The sequence below is a fragment of the Asterias rubens genome, chromosome 3 (genome assembly GCF_902459465.1).
Source record: "Asterias rubens chromosome 3, eAstRub1.3, whole genome shotgun sequence".
Lineage (NCBI taxonomy): Eukaryota > Metazoa > Echinodermata > Asteroidea > Forcipulatida > Asteriidae > Asterias > Asterias rubens.
The window spans coordinates 17,807,514-17,827,236 of NC_047064.1; the positions used below are offsets into that span (position 1 = coordinate 17,807,514).

At 38.6% G+C, this 19,723-nt stretch overlaps 1 protein-coding gene across 3 annotated transcripts in view; it reads left to right on the top strand.

Moving 5' to 3' along the window:
• LOC117288150 (extended synaptotagmin-2-like) overlaps positions 1-19,723 on the top strand; it is a 47,066-nt gene that overhangs the window by 3,270 nt on the left and 24,073 nt on the right. For all 3 annotated transcript variants that reach the window (XM_033768865.1, XM_033768867.1, XM_033768868.1), the window contains exons 3-6: positions 8,026-8,067; positions 9,914-10,051; positions 13,924-14,000; positions 19,327-19,402. In XM_033768865.1, the coding sequence (XP_033624756.1) occupies positions 8,026-8,067; positions 9,914-10,051; positions 13,924-14,000; positions 19,327-19,402 (333 nt within the window). The remainder of the gene's footprint in view (positions 1-8,025; positions 8,068-9,913; positions 10,052-13,923; positions 14,001-19,326; positions 19,403-19,723) is intronic.

The following is a 19,723-nucleotide window of genomic DNA, read 5'->3' on the forward strand; positions in this document are numbered from 1 at the left end:
ATGATTTTTAGGGGCAACCTTACTTGGTAACGAGTAATGGGGAACTGTTGATAAAACATTGTGAGTTCATTAAACAGCTCGACCTCTGTCGTAACGTAGTTTTGGAGGAAGAAGTGATTTCTCACTAAAATATTTGAATAAGATTTTGGACACCTCAGAATTTGATTTTGAGACCTGTCTCAAGCATCTGAAAGCACACAACTTGTGCAACAAGGGCGTTTATTCTTCCACTATTCTCTCGCAATTTGAGCTAAAATTTTCACAGGTTTGTTATTTTATTCATGTTGTAATACACAATGTAGATTGTACACCAAGTTAGAAGACTGGTCTTTGACAATTACCAATAGGCGTCCAGTGCCTTTAAAGCAGATGAAATTGGGCCATGGTTTGCAGTCAAGATCATGCAACTATTACAGTTCAGAGATTCTTAGCCTACTCGTACATGGCTGTCTGAGATCATTCTACATTAGCCATACAGTTGTATGATCACCGTGAGCACCTTATTGTGAGATTTAAAAAACTGGCGTCAATTCACTCTAGACAAGCCCCTGTCACGGGCCGTAGAGAAAATATATGTCATGGTCACTGTTGCTGACTTATTGTAAATTGTTTTGTCACCAAATTGCCAGTCATTGACACTACTCCTGTCACCACTGATAGACGCCCACTGATTTGACAAGGTCATTACATACAGACACATGTGGTTAAACTGTCCATGACACTAAAAATACTGTCACCAACTACCATGGTTGCACATTACTGGCGTTTCTTCATCACTCTCTTAAATATAATAATAGTTGATATGTATAGCCTTTATACACCTGAAGGGCGTCTCAAGGCGCTGAAACATCCAGTATTTCCTGCAAGGTATGCATTGTGGGACTAGGTTTTTGAATTATGAGATCTACTCCTTTTACATAGCACCACGTCATGGTTTACACACATGGTTTACTAGGCAACATGCCGCCAATCCAGCCAGGAACACCGGGGGCGAACCCCTACTCTTTTTGATAAGTGCACTGGGTTCTTTTACGTGCATTTCACAGCACACAGGACCAACTTGTTAACATCCCATTCGAAGGACGCACATGTAGCAACGATTAAGTGTCTTGCTGAAGGGCACGAGTGTCACGGCCAGCTTTGGATTCCAACCCACACTCTGCTGATCAGAAACACCAGAGTTTGAACTCGGTGCTCTTATACCCACACAGGGAATTTAATTATACTGGCCCCAGGTGTCTTTTTGTACCCCATTGTAGGTCCCTATTCCGTGGAGTTCTGGTTGCACGTTTCAAGAATACCCCAGGTTTTTCCCCTACTCCAGAGCAGGGGTGGCTTTTCCCATTTGCTGGGGTAGTTCAGGGGTAAAGCGATCCAAGTGTGAATGGGTCCAAGTGTGAAAGGGTTGGGCGTTAACCATGGGGCAGCCTCAGGGGAATAGAGAAATGTAAACAGGGCTACATGTATGACAAGTTCAAAGTACAGATTTTTGATTTATTGCGGGTGATTTTAAACTTTTATTTGGCATTGTTATTTTTCTGAGAGTGAATTTCTCCTGATTGATTCCAAGTCAAAGGAGACCTGCAGCTTTGCTCTCCCCAGGGGCCTGAACATTTTGTTCAAGAGACTCTCTGTTCTTGGTGTTACAGATTACAAACGTAACATCTTTGGGATATTGGTTTTATTTTATCCAGTTACATTACTTAGCTGGTAAAGATTGACATTTCTCTGTGTACTGTTAAAACTGATTCCAGACATCTTCCTTCTTAAGTCTGATCTCAGATTTGTTTTCCCTTAGAAAAAGCTGCTTTGCACAACAAAATTGTGCTTACCAGGAAGGTTATCAGCCAAACTGCTATGTTATATGTGTACAATGTGTGATTGGTATCCTGCTAAGTGCTAATTTCTGCTAAGCAGACAATTCTTGAGCATTATTTTCTGCTTTTAAAGCATTCTGCTTTTAAAGCAGCTCATGAAGTTGCTCCCGTGTCTCCAGGGACCTGTGATATTGCATCTCATTAGTTTGATCATGCGGTCCCCTTGTGTTTTAGTACTTCACCATCTGTATCAAAGGTTAGGCTTTGATTACAATACCATGTAAACAAAAACTAAACAATGAGAGTTGCTTATATTCAATTTCAAATTCAATTAAGTTTCACTTTGTTATCCCCTTCACATCAAGTTAAAAAAAATTACAAACAAATACATTTCACTTGCCTTGAAAAAAAAAACAAAAAAAAACTGGAAGTACCCAAAAGATTGCTAGTCCAAACGCACAAAAAAAATTAATTCAGAAAGATATTGCAATAACTTCCCCTCTGGATCTATCAGCACATGCCTTAAATGCCTTCTTGGGTGCATTTCCCAAAAGACACCCAGATATAATAGACACCGTACACCCCCCTGCTGGCTGGGCAACAAAGACCATGGCCCACCAATTGTAAGGTTGATGTCTGTAATGATTTTGTATGGATTGCATTGTGATTAATATTATTCATAATTTATAACCAGTTTTTATGTCGAAGCACTTTTCACACCCAAGGGGCATCTCAAAATGCTTCCAACACTATTTCTCCTGGTCACTGGGCCTTATTTCATTCCTTAGACCATCTCAGCTCCCTGGGGAGTATTATACGTACATATTACAACCTTTGCAACATTAACATACGCTACTCGGCTAAATCAATCACAAGAACCATCTCTGCCCTCACAGGTACTTATTAACCCCTGGATAGAGAGAAGCAAGTCGAGTGTCATGGCCGAGTGGTTAAGAGCATCGAATTCAAGTTCTGGTGCTGATTCACCGGAGTGTGGGTTCGAATCCCGGTCGTGACACTTGTGTCCTTAAACAAGATACTTTACTATAATTGCTTCTCTTCACCCAGGGGTATAAATGGGTACCTGCGAGGGTAGAGGTTGATATTGTGTATGAAAAGCGCCTTACAGGCAGCTCAGGGCTGTATACTCCCCTGGAGCTGAGAAACATTACAGAGATGTTATTGGCCCTATGACCAGGGCACTAATGTAAAGAGCATTGACACGGTTATTGTGACATGCACTATATAAGAATTTGTTATTATTATTATTATAGTGAAGTGTCTTGCTCAGAGACACAAGTGTCACGACCAGGATTTAAAGGCAGTGGACACTATTGGTAATTGTGAAGACTAACCTTCACAGTATGTTGTATCTCAACATAAGCATAAAATAACAAACCTGTGAAAATTTGAGCCCAATCGGTCATCGAACTTGCGAGATAATATTGAAAGAAAAAACACTCTTTTCACACGAAGTTGTGTGCGTTTAGATGGTTGATTTCGAGACCTCAAGTTCTAAATCTGAGGTCTCCAAATCAAATTCGTTGAAAATTACTTTTTTCTCAAAAACTATGGAACTTCACAGGGAGCCGTTTCTCACAATGTTTTATACCATCAACTTCTCCCCATTACTCGTCATCAAAAAAGGTTCTATGCTAATAAGTATTTTGAGTAATTACCAATGGTGTCCACTGCCTTTAAAACCAACAGTCTGCTGAACAGAAGCACCACCATGAGCTTAAATTTGGTGCTCTTATCCGCTCGACCACGACACCCAATAAATAAGTTTAGGCCTAGTAAAATTCTATTGGGCCTATTGGGGGTGTGAGATGCAAAAACAAACAATAATAATAATATCAAAGTCTTATATAGCACACGTATCTACCAAACAAGGTACTCAAGGCGCTGAGTATATACAAACTTTCAGAAAGATAGGTTATTGCAGTGATGAATTCTGAGACCCAATTATTTAGCACCTTAAAAGGGTTTACAAGGTGCTATGGCGCATTAAGCAGCCACAACCAGGAACACCGGGGTGAACCCCTTCTCTTTTCGATAAGTGCACTGGGTTCTTTTACATGCGTTACATAACACATGGGACCAACGGCTTTACGTCCCATCGGAAGGACGAAGCAATGGTTAAGTGTCTTGCTCAAGGACACAGTGTCACGGCTGGGATTCGAACCCACACTCTGCTGATCAGAAACACCAGAGTTTGACTTCGGTGCTCTTAACCGCTCGGCCACGACACTTCCAAACTATGAATACAAAAACATACTGCAAATAATTCTGAATAATGCTTAAATCCCAAGTCACAAGTTTTTTGTTATCAGTGCCAATGATAACATAATTTACAGAGCTTTTTGTTCAGATAGGAGCTGGGTAAACATCATTGTATAGAGCTAATCAGCTCTGTTGAGAACACACATTCCGATGGTATTTTCTTTATTACATGTAGTTATATCACACTATTATAATATCAAACTTGTTTTTTCCCAGTGAGTTTGTTTGTTTCCAAGTACTTGAGGCTGATGCTACACCATGAAATGCAGTCTTCTTGTGTTTTTTTTTTCATCATTAGCTGGGTAGAATTTTTATTCTGGTCTTTTAGATTGCGATTTAGTTCACTTTTGGGCAATCCCTTATGCTGCTGTTTGTTTTTGTACTGAAACTACATATATTATTTTGCTGTTTTTTTAGTATCTTGGTCAGATTGTTACTTAACCTAAACTCACCTAAACTTTGTTTCTTTTTAGTAGAACTTGCTTCAGAACTGGCAGTTCTGGTCACAAGAAAATAGTGAAAAATCGATAACACATTTTGATATTTTGCATGATTTTGATTTAAAAAAACAATGAATAACGCGATAAACTCCAAACAAACGGGAATTTATTTTTATTTATTTTTTCATCAAATAAATATGACATTTCAGACGGAAATATTTCAAGGAATGTTTTCTACTATCATCATCATTAGACCGTGTGAGTTTTATGTAAATCTGTGACCTTAGACAAGTTTCTTACCAATTCTGTAATGTTCCTTTATAAAACCTGAAGTAACAAACTTTTGATTGACATGTTTTGTTTTAAAAATAATTTTGTCCACTTTGTGCTTTGTACAATGTGTGATTGGTATCCTGCTAAGTGCTAATTTCTGCTAAGCAGACAATTCTTGAGCATTATTTTCTGCTTTTAAAGCATTCTGCTTTTAAAGCAGCTCATGAAGTTGCTCCCGTGTCTCCAGGGACCTGTGATATTGCATCTCATTAGTTTGATCATGCGGTCCCCTTGTGTTTTAGTACTTCACCATCTGTATCAAAGGTTAGGCTTTGATTACAATACCATGTAAACAAAAACTAAACAATGAGAGTTGCTTATATTCAATTTCAAATTCAATTAAGTTTCACTTTGTTATCCCCTTCACATCAAGTTAAAAAAAATTACAAACAAATACATTTCACTTGCCTTGAAAAAAAAAACAAAAAAAAACTGGAAGTACCCAAAAGATTGCTAGTCCAAACGCACAAAAAAAATTAATTCAGAAAGATATTGCAATAACTTCCCCTCTGGATCTATCAGCACATGCCTTAAATGCCTTCTTGGGTGCATTTCCCAAAAGACACCCAGATATAATAGACACCGTACACCCCCCTGCTGGCTGGGCAACAAAGACCATGGCCCACCAATTGTAAGGTTGATGTCTGTAATGATTTTGTATGGATTGCATTGTGATTAATATTATTCATAATTTATAACCAGTTTTTATGTCGAAGCACTTTTCACACCCAAGGGGCATCTCAAAATGCTTCCAACACTATTTCTCCTGGTCACTGGGCCTTATTTCATTCCTTAGACCATCTCAGCTCCCTGGGGAGTATTATACGTACATATTACAACCTTTGCAACATTAACATACGCTACTCGGCTAAATCAATCACAAGAACCATCTCTGCCCTCACAGGTACTTATTAACCCCTGGATGGAGAGAAGCAAGTCGAGTGTCATGGCCGAGTGGTTAAGAGCATCGAATTCAAGTTCTGGTGCTGATTCACCGGAGTGTGGGTTCGAATCCCGGTCGTGACACTTGTGTCCTTAAACAAGATACTTTACTATAATTGCTTCTCTTCACCCAGGGGTATAAATGGGTACCTGCGAGGGTAGAGGTTGATATTGTGTATGAAAAGCGCCTTACAGGCAGCTCAGGGCTGTATACTCCCCTGGAGCTGAGAAACATTACAGAGATGTTATTGGCCCTATGACCAGGGCACTAATGTAAAGAGCATTGACACGGTTATTGTGACATGCACTATATAAGAATTTGTTATTATTATTATTATAGTGAAGTGTCTTGCTCAGAGACACAAGTGTCACGACCAGGATTTAAAGGCAGTGGACACTATTGGTAATTGTGAAGACTAACCTTCACAGTATGTTGTATCTCAACATAAGCATAAAATAACAAACCTGTGAAAATTTGAGCCCAATCGGTCATCGAACTTGCGAGATAATATTGAAAGAAAAAACACTCTTTTCACACGAAGTTGTGTGCGTTTAGATGGTTGATTTCGAGACCTCAAGTTCTAAATCTGAGGTCTCCAAATCAAATTCGTTGAAAATTACTTTTTTCTCAAAAACTATGGAACTTCACAGGGAGCCGTTTCTCACAATGTTTTATACCATCAACTTCTCCCCATTACTCGTCATCAAAAAAGGTTCTATGCTAATAATTATTTTGAGTAATTACCAATGGTGTCCACTGCCTTTAAAACCAACAGTCTGCTGAACAGAAGCACCACCATGAGCTTAAATTTGGTGCTCTTATCCGCTCGACCACGACACCCAATAAATAAGTTTAGGCCTAGTAAAATTCTATTGGGCCTATTGGGGGTGTGAGATGCAAAAACAAACAATAATAATAATATCAAAGTCTTATATAGCACACGTATCTACCAAACAAGGTACTCAAGGCGCTGAGTATATACAAACTTTCAGAAAGATAGGTTATTGCAGTGATGAATTCTGAGACCCAATTATTTAGCACCTTAAAAGGGTTTACAAGGTGCTATGGCGCATTAAGCAGCCACAACCAGGAACACCGGGGTGAACCCCTTCTCTTTTCGATAAGTGCACTGGGTTCTTTTACATGCGTTACATAACACATGGGACCAACGGCTTTACGTCCCATCGGAAGGACGAAGCAATGGTTAAGTGTCTTGCTCAAGGACACAGTGTCACGGCTGGGATTCGAACCCACACTCTGCTGATCAGAAACACCAGAGTTTGACTTCGGTGCTCTTAACCGCTCGGCCACGACACTTCCAAACTATGAATACAAAAACATACTGCAAATAATTCTGAATAATGCTTAAATCCCAAGTCACAAGTTTTTTGTTATCAGTGCCAATGATAACATAATTTACAGATATAGGTCTATCTGTGTGTAATTGTACTTTTTGTTCAGATAGGAGCTGGGTAAACATCATTGTATAGAGCTAATCAGCTCTGTTGAGAACACACATTCCGATGGTATTTTCTTTATTACATGTAGTTATATCACACTATTATAATATCAAACTTGTTTTTTCCCAGTGAGTTTGTTTGTTTCCAAGTACTTGAGGCTGATGCTACACCATGAAATGCAGTCTTCTTGTGTTTTTTTTTTCATCATTAGCTGGGTAGAATTTTTATTCTGGTCTTTTAGATTGCGATTTAGTTCACTTTTGGGCAATCCCTTATGCTGCTGTTTGTTTTTGTACTGAAACTACATATATTATTTTGCTGTTTTTTTAGTATCTTGGTCAGATTGTTACTTAACCTAAACTCACCTAAACTTTGTTTCTTTTTAGTAGAACTTGCTTCAGAACTGGCAGTTCTGGTCACAAGAAAATAGTGAAAAATCGATAACACATTTTGATATTTTGCATGATTTTGATTTAAAAAAACAATGAATAACGCGATAAACTCCAAACAAACGGGAATTTATTTTTATTTATTTTTTCATCAAATAAATATGACATTTCAGACGGAAATATTTCAAGGAATGTTTTCTACTATCATCATCATTAGACCGTGTGAGTTTTATGTAAATCTGTGACCTTAGACAAGTTTCTTACCAATTCTGTAATGTTCCTTTATAAAACCTGAAGTAACAAACTTTTGATTGACATGTTTTGTTTTAAAAATAATTTTGTCCACTTTGTGCTTTTCAGGTGTACTTCCCTGATACAGAGAGAGCTGAATGGCTGAACAAGGTACAGTCGTGCTTGTTAATTTTCTCTTAAGAAAATTTAGAATATTTTTTTTGTTTTGTCTTAATTTGGTTTGCCTTGTCCTCAGGGGATGGCTGCTATTTAAATTTTTGTTTTGTTTTGGGCAGAACAATTTAAAGGGAAAACATTTCACCGAAAGGAGCATTTAAATTGGAGATGGTCTAGGTGCTGGCATTTGAAGGGGTTGGGATGTTAATAATACTGGGGGCCTTTATATTTTACTCAGGCAACATGATTATGAATTCAGATAAAAACAACAGTAGGATACCCAGGAGGGAACAGTTAAAAGGTGCCTATACTATGTCTCCTAAATCATAGAATAAGCAAGAAAATATCGAGAAGCAATAAGTTGAGGCAAGCAAGATAGGGCATCTACAGGCCACTGCCATTCTTTATAGTGTTTTATTTTGCATTCAAGACATTCCCCTCCACACTCGAAGGCCGCCTCCAAAAGCTTAATACCTGTGTGCCTTTGATGTGAATAACAGGTCTGAGGATACATTCAATGAATCTTGGAGGGGTAGACTTTGAGGTCCACATAGTGAGTTCAGTTTAATTCTCTAGAGCACATTATGTTGCATTGAATGTGTTCAGTAGTGCGTGTTCAGTAGTGCTAGTCCTGTGTGAAACCAGAAATCCTTTCTTGAATATAGCTATTGAAGCAAACTGATAGTGGGAGGTGGGCAAGCTCAATTCTAGATTAAAACTCAACAGTAGTGACCAGTAGCCTAGTGGAGGTCTGGGCCCAATTTCATGGCTCTGCTTACCGCCGAATTCTGCGCTTATGATCATGATTCCCAGCTTACGTGCAAGCGCCAAATGTCTGCGCTAGCCTTGTGAGCCTAGAATGTCTAGTAACGTGGAGTACACACGCGCAGAAGCCAAAACTCGCTGCTAACCCGTGAAATACGCTTGCCGTAAGTACAGAATTCCCTGCTTCCGTAAGCGCCGATTCTGTGCTTGCCGTAAGCAGAGCCATGAAAATGGGCCCTGATGTTGTTGGTGCTAGCCAGAGGGGTGAAAATTTGAGCTCAATCGATCATCGAAGTTGCGAGATAATAATGAAAGAAAAAACACCCTTGTCACACGAAGTTGTGCACTTTCAGATGCTTGATTTCGAGACCTCAAATTCAAAATCTGAGGTCTCAAAATCAAATTCGTGGAAAATAACTTCTTACTTCGAAAACTATGTTACACTCCAGAGGGAGCCGTTTCACACAATGCGTTATACATCAACCTCTCCCCATTACTTGTAACCAAGTAAGGTTTTGTGCTAATAATTATTTTGAGTAATTACCAATAGTGTCCACTGCCATTAAGTGAAGTGTCTTGCTCAAGGACCCAACTACCAAATCAACCACCTGAATCAATTAGATTTGACAAACAAATGACAAAAGCAAAACTAAATCACCTTTGATCAATTAATCTGAGATGTAGAACAAGGAGCCATTCGGACAGTCTTACCGGTACTCCGTGTACTTCACCTCTTTGGAACTCCTTGCCTGTTGCATGTTTCCCTCCATCCTACAATCTAGACTGTTTTAAGAGGACTATCAATTCCTAGCTTCAGCTCCCCTGAGTTCGTTTCACATAAAGAAATTTGTCTTCTTGTGGCCTCATACAGAGATTGGCATTCAGCCTTGTTTTGGGCATACACGTACATGTACTTGCATAAAATATAAATAAAACAATATAGATAAAACAGTAATCATAATTATTGCATATTTTTTCCCCTTCTTTTTTTCTGGATTCGGTTATACCCTGGATCAGCTCTCAATTGTTCCAGGATTACGTTTTTATACATTTGAAATTTCAAACCTGTCTCCAGATGGTGAAGCAGCTGTGGCCGTACATCGAGGGCTACGTTGCGAGCATGCTCCGTGACACCGTGGAGCCGGCTGTTCAGAAAGCTCTCCCGTCATACCTCAAGTCTTTCCGATTTGAGAAGATTAAACTTGGCACATACGTAAGTTCAACAGTTCATCAATTCATGAATTTTTGGCATTTACTAATAATTTCAGAACTGGTATTCTTCTAACTTTAATACAAATAATTTTTTTTAAACTTAAATTTGATTTCTGATTTTGGGGTCTTTGGTAAAAGTAAAAAAAAAATGGGAGGAAGGAGGTACTTATTGGTCTTTTTTTTCCCAACTGTAACTAATACTCACCTAAACTTTGTTTCTTTTAGTAGAACTTGCTATTTTTTTTCTATTTTTTTTTTTTTACACAGGTAGTAATAGGTATATGTAGTTTAATCTCATAGATTACATTTTGTTCACGGTGAGAAAGACATAATGAGACTTCCGGCGTCTCAAATTTCTTCGCTAATAGTCAAATATGAACACCGGCTCAGTCTACCCTAGTTAAGAGTGAGAAAACATTTTTTGTAAAATACCAAGGTGCAGGTACGTATTGCACTTCTTCGGATTTCTGCTTCACTGCATTGACTTCTCACCAAAGACTGAGCGTAAAAGGACATAATATGCCTGCATATAAATAACTGTTCTTTGCAAACCATTGTGTGCTTAGCAGTAGTAAAGGACCAAGGACAAAGTGTGCCCGCCAAAGAATAAAAAAAGTAAATGTTTGAAGTTTGTGTTTCAGGGGAAACCATGTTTGAAAAGTAGTACAATCGGTTTGTCCGCGTCTGTCGAAGGACAATCAAAATTGGAAACAAATTGATTTTTTTGGTTCATTATCACATAGAAAAATGACTCTATTTTCTATCAAAGATGCTCTCTTATTGCTTACAAAGTGAACTTGTGCTGGGATAGAGTGGTACTTTTAAGGCGCTTGTAGTGCATTAGTCTGTGCATGAATTGCTGGCTATAATGGCTTCGGCCAGATGTCCATTTCATCATGGGTTGAATCCCTAGTAACATTCTTAGTAACAGTCGTAGCCAAATTTGTAATAGACCGTAATGAATATGACGTCACCGTTCAAATATTTGCCCTACACGATGGCGTCTGCGAGCGTGTGCGTGCTTGTGTGCGTGCTTGTGCCGTAGAAATCAAACCGAGAATGCTGCGTGCTGCGTGTTTCTTTGATGTACGCATGTAGACCTCCATACGGTCTGTACAATACGGTCTACACGGCCATACATTGTGCTACATGTATTTAGGTCAGGATTGGCACCTGACTAACTTTTTACAGATTAATGCTGCCAGGACGGCCCAATTCCATAAGACTGATAAGAAGAAGATTCGTATTAGCTGGTATGGATTTGGGCTTAGTGAAAGAAGATATTCAATAATAATGAGTTGAAAAATTACTTTGCTACTTGTAGGCAAAAATTGAGTGGGGCACTGGTCACAAAAATGCAAACTGAACGTAAATTTGGCTGTTACTGGTAACCTGTTTATGTTGAGTAATTTTTGTTTGTGCTTAGTGAGTTTGTGTGCTTACAGGATTTATGAAATTGAGCCCAGGGCCCAATTTCATAGAGCTGCTAAGCATGAAATTTCTTCCTTGATAAAAACAAGATTACCATCAACATTTCCACGTGATTTTCAGGATAAACCAACAACAGCTAAATACCAGTAACAAGCAATATGCAAAAAGTTGAAATTTGGTTGGTAATCCTGTTTTTATCAAGGAAGAAATTTCATGCTTAGCAAATTTTTATGCTTAGCAGTGCTATGAAATTGGGCCCAGGTCACAGGATGGAGGCACCTGGTGATGTACATGTATGCCTTTTGGCATTTTGTTACCTTTTAAAGAAGTTGATGTTATGTTGTGAGTCATAAACAATTTCGAGGAAACTGTGGTTAGAATAGATTGAACTTTTTTTTAACTGTTTATTTATTTATTTGTTTATTCATTTCATTGTTAATTTAATAGGGCCAGCCCCACTAACAGGTTGGTCAAACCATATATTTTTAAATGTTGGAGTTAAATCCCAAGTCCCAGACAATCAACAACAGGGACCGAAAACCCAACCAAATTGGAAGGCTCAGGTCTGAGTTGGGATTTGAACCGGGGTCCGCAGAACTGAAAGGCAGTGACAAAAAACATTTTAGCCATCCTGCTCCCCAGATTTTAATTTATATATAGAAGAGTTTGCGGTAACACCATGTAATGACTATCTCTAAATGAGATGGGGTGGTTCTGAAAAGAACCGTTGGATTAACTCATCGAAACGTCGAGTTAATCCAACGGTTCTTGAAACGGCGAGTTTATCCAACGGTTCTTTTCAGAACCACCCCAACTCATTTAGAGATAGTCATTACATGGTGTTACCGCAAACTCTTCTATATCTTATTTCCACCATGCAAAGTTTCAAATCCTACAGATTTTATTTTGTTCATGAGTCAAAGGGAAAGTATACATTTGGTTATCACTCTTATACAAATAAAAACTGTTGGTTAGGCTTGAAAAAAATATCAGCTGAAAGATCTTTGCAGTAAAAGTATAAGGAGGTATCCAGATAAAGATTTTTAAATGGGTCGGGGGGCTTTGAACGGTCGGGCGGGGACAATCAACATTTTTTTTTTATGTGGCCTTTGAAGCTTAGCAGCAGCTTTCAATAGTACATGTATGTATACTGAAAGCATTTTGAGAAACATTACACTGTGGTTATGTAAAAGTATGTAAGTTTTTATGCCCAAAGATTTGAATGCGAGATACAGTACTGCGTAAATTTTCTCAAAAGTGTGACTCAAAATGGCAACCTTTGAAAATGAAATTTTCACATGTAAATTGCATTTTATTCTTAAGAATTGAAACATTCGAACGCTTAACAAAAATCAAAGGTACACTTTGTCTTTAAGGGGACAGTAAAACATCTTTTTGGCTGTATTGTGTACCATATGTTTCAAATGTGGACAGTGTGTTGTGTATGGGTTTATTACATTTCTAATGCTTTGGGATTTTCTTGTTTTACTTGAGACCAAAATAGCCCATGAAATGCAGGCGGTGGAAAGTAGTAATTCAGTCCGGCACTACCAGACCCGATTGAAATAAACCGTTTTATTGTGTTGTCTTCCATTTCAATTATTCAATTCAATTAGGTTTAGTGTTTACATTATTAAAAATTACAAAAAAAAAGTTGACTGATTTATACAGAAAACCTGAAAAGCAATAAAAATTACAAAAAAAAAGATACTAGACTCGTCAAAAAGCCTCGTAAAAATTCATCTGTCTTTAAATTTTATATTATAAAACACTGATCATTTAATTAATCATTTGATTAACTTGAATGATAAATATGCTGGTAGTCTGGTGCGTCATGGGATGGGTAGCGACAGATGAAGGACACAGCCAGAAGTCTGGGAATGGCATGAACAATACATAATAAAGTTTAATTATTGGGGGTTAGACAGCTTTAGTTGGTAGAGCGCTGGCATTTTAATCCGAAGGTTGTTGGTTCAAGTAATTTTTACTTTGTTTCCCCTGTTTATTATTTGATATCTGAAATAAAAAGCTAATCCCTGATTGCTTTACTGCTTCCATGGTTATCGTTAATTTTTTTCTCTGGGGTTTTGGTTTTCCAGCCTCTGGAATAACTCTCATTCTGTTCTCCAAGGTCATAATAAATGGCCATGTGGCTGGTTGCCAAGGTGCCCGTATGTACATGAGGCTGGTTGCCAAGGTGCCCGTATGTACATGTACATGCCTGCAACTTAAACCCATTGTAGCAGCGTCCTTCACAAATAAGCTTCTCAGATGCGAGTAAGGGTGAACAGCCTACCTAGTTATTATCATGAATTTGTAGTATTAGAAATTTAAAAAATCCTTTAAAAAATGTGTATTCAGGGAGCTTTATCTCACGACCAATGAGGCACTGTCAGTTTTTGTCACTCATACCCTGTCTTTTTCTGTTGTCGATGAATTTAGCCACTACGCATTGGAGGAGTGAAAGTTTACACTGATCACGTCGGTCGAGATGAGATCATTCTGGACTTGGAAATCTTGTAAGTATCGACACTTAATGTGAAGAAAATTAAAAACAAATAACTAAATGACCAAAGAGGATGTGTTGCAAACTGATTATATTCAGAGCAATGAACTGTGGTATACATTTTAAACAAAAGGTTCATCCCCTTAGCTTTAAGTGATCCCTTGGCCATGTTGGCTTCCGCTTCCCAGGTTGTATCGTAAACTTGGTATTAGCACTGTGATTCCTGGCTATACGGCAGTTACAGTTTGAATGGCTTCTGACTTGACTCCCTCCTCCCACCTTTCAAATCAAGATATTTACAAGTATACATTGTAGGGCTAGATAGCTCAGTTGGTAAATAGCTCAGTTGGTAGAGCGCTTGCCTGTTAATCCAGAAGTCTCAGGTTACTCTAGTAATTTTTTTCATTGTTAAAATTGTGCAATCCAAAATAATATAAAATGTACTCGGTTACTTTCCCTTGTCAATTATAACAGTTTATTATAGTGTTCATCCTTGGTAGATGCTTTGAAGAAATGCTCTCGATCTTCCTCGGAACCAACCTTGTTCCATCCTATTCACTAATAATTGCTCTCGGTAGTCTAGTTGGTAAGACACTGCTCTAGAATTGCAAGGGTCGTGGGTTCGAATCCCACCTGAGTAACATGCCTGTGATATTTTTTCACAGGACTCGGGAAAGTACTGAGTAAACAGTGCTAACACACATCGGTGTATGGGTAAAAACCAAAATTAATATTCTTTATCCCGATGCAAATTTAACATCTATTATAATTGCTCACGCTGTTGTTTCAAATTAGCTCAACTTGAATGTTGTCAATCAATCATGATTGGTTGACAACATTGTTACAGATGGGCTTTCTCTCCCCCTTATCCTGTTCCTTTTGTTATGACATATTTGTTGGTCTTTAAGAACATCTGTGGTATTTGGCAAAACAGGTCAGTCTGTTTCACAATGTGTATTGTTAGATGTTATGCAACGGTCATAATGTAACATTGTGTCCTTAATGTGTTGACACTCCAAACTTATTATTAAGGTGCAGTGGACACAATGTTTAGTATAATTGCCCACTGCATTGTGTGATGTTTCTAGCCTATAAAATACTGGGTATGCCTCTTGCTGGGTTACACTCATCACTCCGCCACCACTGAGTCAGCCAGGGGCTCTGCCCAACTCATACATTGATGGGTGTCACCACTTCAACCATCGGCCACACCATTGTCCAGTATTGGTGTTTCAGCCATATTCCAGTTACAGAGACAGTCAGTCACAACTGTGCTCTTTCTCCTTCAAGTTGATGGCTTGAACCAACCGGTTCTTGCACAGAGACAGTCAGCCAAAACTGTGCTCTTTCTCCTTCAAGTTGATGGCTTGAACCACCCGGTTCTTGCGCTCCGATGGCCTAAAACCCACGCCCGGTTTTGAGGCTCTTCCTAGATGGCCTAAAACCCACGCCCGGTTTTGAGGCTCTTCCTAGATGGCCTAAACCCATGCCAGGTTTGAGGCTCTCCCTAGATGTACCAATCTAGTGCCAGACGTCAGTTTAGAAGAGGCACCGTGTAACCAGCACATCGAACCCAGTCATCAAACTTCCGGTAGCTATAATCTTAGGGTCTCTCTTTTGAATTGTATTAAATCTGCCATGTGCATTATTAATGGTTCTATTGCTTTAAATATTGTTGTTTGAGTAAATTAAATTATCATCGTGAATATAATCGCTGGTTAGGTTTCACTCTTCCTTGTCAAATGTCTCTGTCGTGCTTTGGTTCCTTTTTGACATTGTAATGAATTAGGCGCACGTAACAGAATTGGGGGCTTGTCCGGGAAAGAACTGAACAAAATTCAGAAAATTCCTGAGCCATTTTAAAATTCAGTGTTTCGATTTCACTTACAAATTTTAAGTGAACCAATTTCTCTGTTGTTTAACCAGCAATTATATCACGATGGCGGAGAAGTTTTCAATACAAGACTTCGTCGCTGACTTTGAAGAGAGTCCTTCGGAGGACAAAGTGTTTGGTTTAAAAAGGGCCGAGTTATTCGAGGTTGCCAAACATTACAAAATTTCCGTAGCTGCTAGTATGAAAAAGGCTGACCTACGAGCAGTAATTTTGGAACATTTGGTTGAAGTAGAAATTTTGGAAGAATCAATGGTTGAAGAAAAACAAGTAGAGGGTTATGGTCATTCAGTTGAAGCGGCTATTAAACTTAAACAACTTGAGCTAGAAATTCAGCTAGTAGCGTCAAAGAAATTAGACAAAGAGTTGGAATTGTTTCAGCTGAAACAGCATTCCAAATCCAATGAGCAATCAATCTCTGCAAAGAAATTTGATCCTACCAAGTTCATTAGATTAGTACCTCCTTTTAAGGAGAAAGACGTTGACAAATATTTCGCTCACTTTGAGAAAGTTGCCGATAGACTTGAGTGGCCTAAAGATATGCGTACTTTGCTTCTACAGAGTGTACTAGTTGGTAAAGCACAAGAGGTTTATTCCACTTTTCCTATTGACAAAAGCGCTGATTATGATTTAGTCAAGGCTGCAATTTTGAAAGCCTATGAACTTGTACCAGAGGCATATAGGCAGAAGTTTCGTGAAAAACGAAAACGAGAAAACGAAACGTATGTTGAGTTTGCTTATGAGAAGAAAACCTTGTTCAATAGTTGGTGTAGATCCTGTAAAGTTAAGGAAGACTTTGGCATGTTACGACAGCTAATCCTTCTTGAGGAATTTAAGGCTAACATGCCTTATGCTGTCAAAGCGCACCTAGAAGAGCAGAAAGTTACAGATTTAGAATTAGCGGCTGTGATGGCCGATGATTTTGCTTTGACACACAAAGTTAGTTTTTTGCATGCTAATGTTCAGGATCACAAGAAAGGCAACAAGACTTTTGTTCAATCTAAACCTGTTTCTGATAATAGGCCAAAGACTGAGACAAAACCACAGTCTACCTCTGATGCAAGTTCTAAAGGGTCAACTTCCAATAGCTTTTTTGACACTTCCAAACAAGTACAATGCAATTACTGTAAGAAATTTGGGCATGCTATATCAGTTTGTAATGCATTGAAAAGGAAAAATGCGGCTCTTGCCGAGTCAAAAACTGTTGCCTTTACCAATAGTACATCTCTTTCAAGCTTAAATAAGTTTGATCACAAAAGGACATCTTTGTCTGACATTAGAGAGGAGTTTATGCCCTTTGTTTCTAAGGGATTTGTATCGCTTGATGAGCGTTCTGATTCACCTACTTACCCAGTGACTATTTTGAGGGATACGGGGTCCACTCAATCTTTGTTGTTAAAAGGGGAAGTTCCTTTAAGTGAAGAGTCTTCACTCGGCACCGATGTGTGCATTACGGGTATAGGTAATGAATCTTTTGGTGTACCTCTCCATCAGTTGTATTTACAGTCAGACTTAGTTTCTGGTCCAATTTCAGTGGGCATTACCCCCACTTTGCCCTCGGGGCTTAATGGTATAACACTACTGTTAGGTAATGAAATAGCTGGCGCTAAGGTAGTTGTAGAACCATGTATGACAAGTGTGCCTTGTTCTGATAATAATACTAGGTTATTAGAGGAAGAATTTCCTGGTATTTTCCCCGCTTGTGTTACAACTCGATCCATGAGTCGTAAGACTAAGGCACCAGTTCATACTGATTTAGACTTGGACATTTCTGAGACTTTCATGTCTAGTCTATCTGATGAAATCCCTAGGGTTTCTTTTGACAAGAATGTAAATTCTTTAGATGCAGACAATCACTCTGTTCCTCATGACAGTAAGGGCTCAGCCTTATTGAATGAATTGGGTGTGTACTCTGACATCTTTTTAAGTAGAGAACAGCTAATATCTGAACAGAGTAAGGATACTGATTTGGTGACTCTTTTTAACCAAGCACATACTGAAACCGAGACAAGTAGTCTCGCTGTGTGTTACTTTATCAAGTCAGGTGTGCTCATGCGCAAATGGCGACCACCAGATGTGCCCGCTGACAATGAATGGAAGGTGTTGTATCAAATAGTTGTTCCATCAGGTTACCGTTCACACATTTTGAGTTTAGCTCATGACATCCCTATGTCTGGACACTTGGGTGTCACCAAAACATGTGATCGAATATTACAACATTTTTATTGGCCTGGTATCCGAAAGTCGGTTACCGAGTATTGCCGCACCTGCCATACTTGTCAGCTGGTTGGAAAACCAAACCAAAAACCTCCTCGTGCACCATTACACCCAATACCTGCGTTTGAAGAACCATTTAGCAGAGTAATTGTAGATTGTGTGGGGCCTTTGCCTAAAACTAGGTCAGGTCATGAGTATTTACTTACTATAATGTGTGCTTCAACTAGATATGCTGAAGCAATCCCACTAAGATCCATTAAGGCAAAACCAGTAGGTGAAGCGTTGAGAGGGTTTTTCACTCATTTTGGACTGCCAAAAGTTGTTCAGAGTGATCAAGGGAGTAATTTTACTTCTAGATTGTTTCAAGAACAGTTGTATGCTTTAGGCATTGACCAAATTACTTCTAGTGCGTATCACCCACAAGGTCAGGGCGCACTCGAGCGTTTTCATCAGACGCTCAAGACCATGATTAGGACTTATGGTATGGACAATGATAAAGATTGGGATGAAGGTATTCATTTGTTAATGTTTGCAGTACGAGAAGTTGTACAAGAATCTTTAGGGTTCAGCCCTTTTGAGCTTGTATTTGGCCGTACTGTTAGGGGACCATTGAAGTTGGTCAAAGAGAAATGGTTGTCTGAAAACACGGATGACAATATCCTGAGTTACATTGTGAAGTTGAAAGATCGCTTACATAATGCGTGTAAGTTAGCCCAATCTAGTTTGAAAGCCACTCAAGATGGCATGAAAACTTGGTATGACAAGAGGTCAAAAGTCCGTACTTTTAATCCTGGTGATAAGGTTTTAGTATTATTACCAATGCCAGGACAGCCACTTAAAGCTCGTTACAGTGGACCATATGTAATTGACCGTAAGGTTAATGATTTAGACTATTTAATTTCCACTCCTGATAGGCGTAAACAGAAACGAGTTTGTCACATTAACATGTTAAAACAGTATCACGAAAGAAATGAAGAAACTGTCCCAGTTTGCAATGTAAATGTTGAAGTTGAAAAGCCTTCAGAGAACGAGGGTGATCAGTCATCCCAAATTCCGGGTACAAGTTTCAGGTTGAAAAATTCACAAGTTTTGTCGAATTTGAGTGACAAATTAAGTCATTTGACGTTTCAACAACAATCTGAAGTGTCCAACATTGACTGATTGATTGATTGTACATTATGTACATGTAGCTTGTGTTTCTATGATGTTTGCTCTTTCTTCCTTTATTCAGTTATGCAGGCAATTGTGACATTGAGATCAGTCTGAAAGCATTGAAGCGCTTCAAGGCGGGGATAGAGAGTCTCCAGGTAATGAATATTGATTAGACTTGATCATTACTACTCTCTTTCCGTCTGGCTCATGATAATTGAATAGATCTGAGCAGGGATTGAAAGACACTAGTTCATGAATATTTATGAGGTTTGAGTGTTGCTATTGCTGCTATTGCTTCATCCAAGCTCACAGGTACTTTTCAAGTCTTGTTGAAAAAGGTTATGAATATTCAACAGCTTAACTTTTGCCATTCCCCTTTTCCCCTTTTGCCAGCTCAAAACAATTTGTACAATGTATCTCTTAATGTTTTGTTTTTGTAAATTTTAAATTTCTATTTTTTTATATGAATCTTTGTA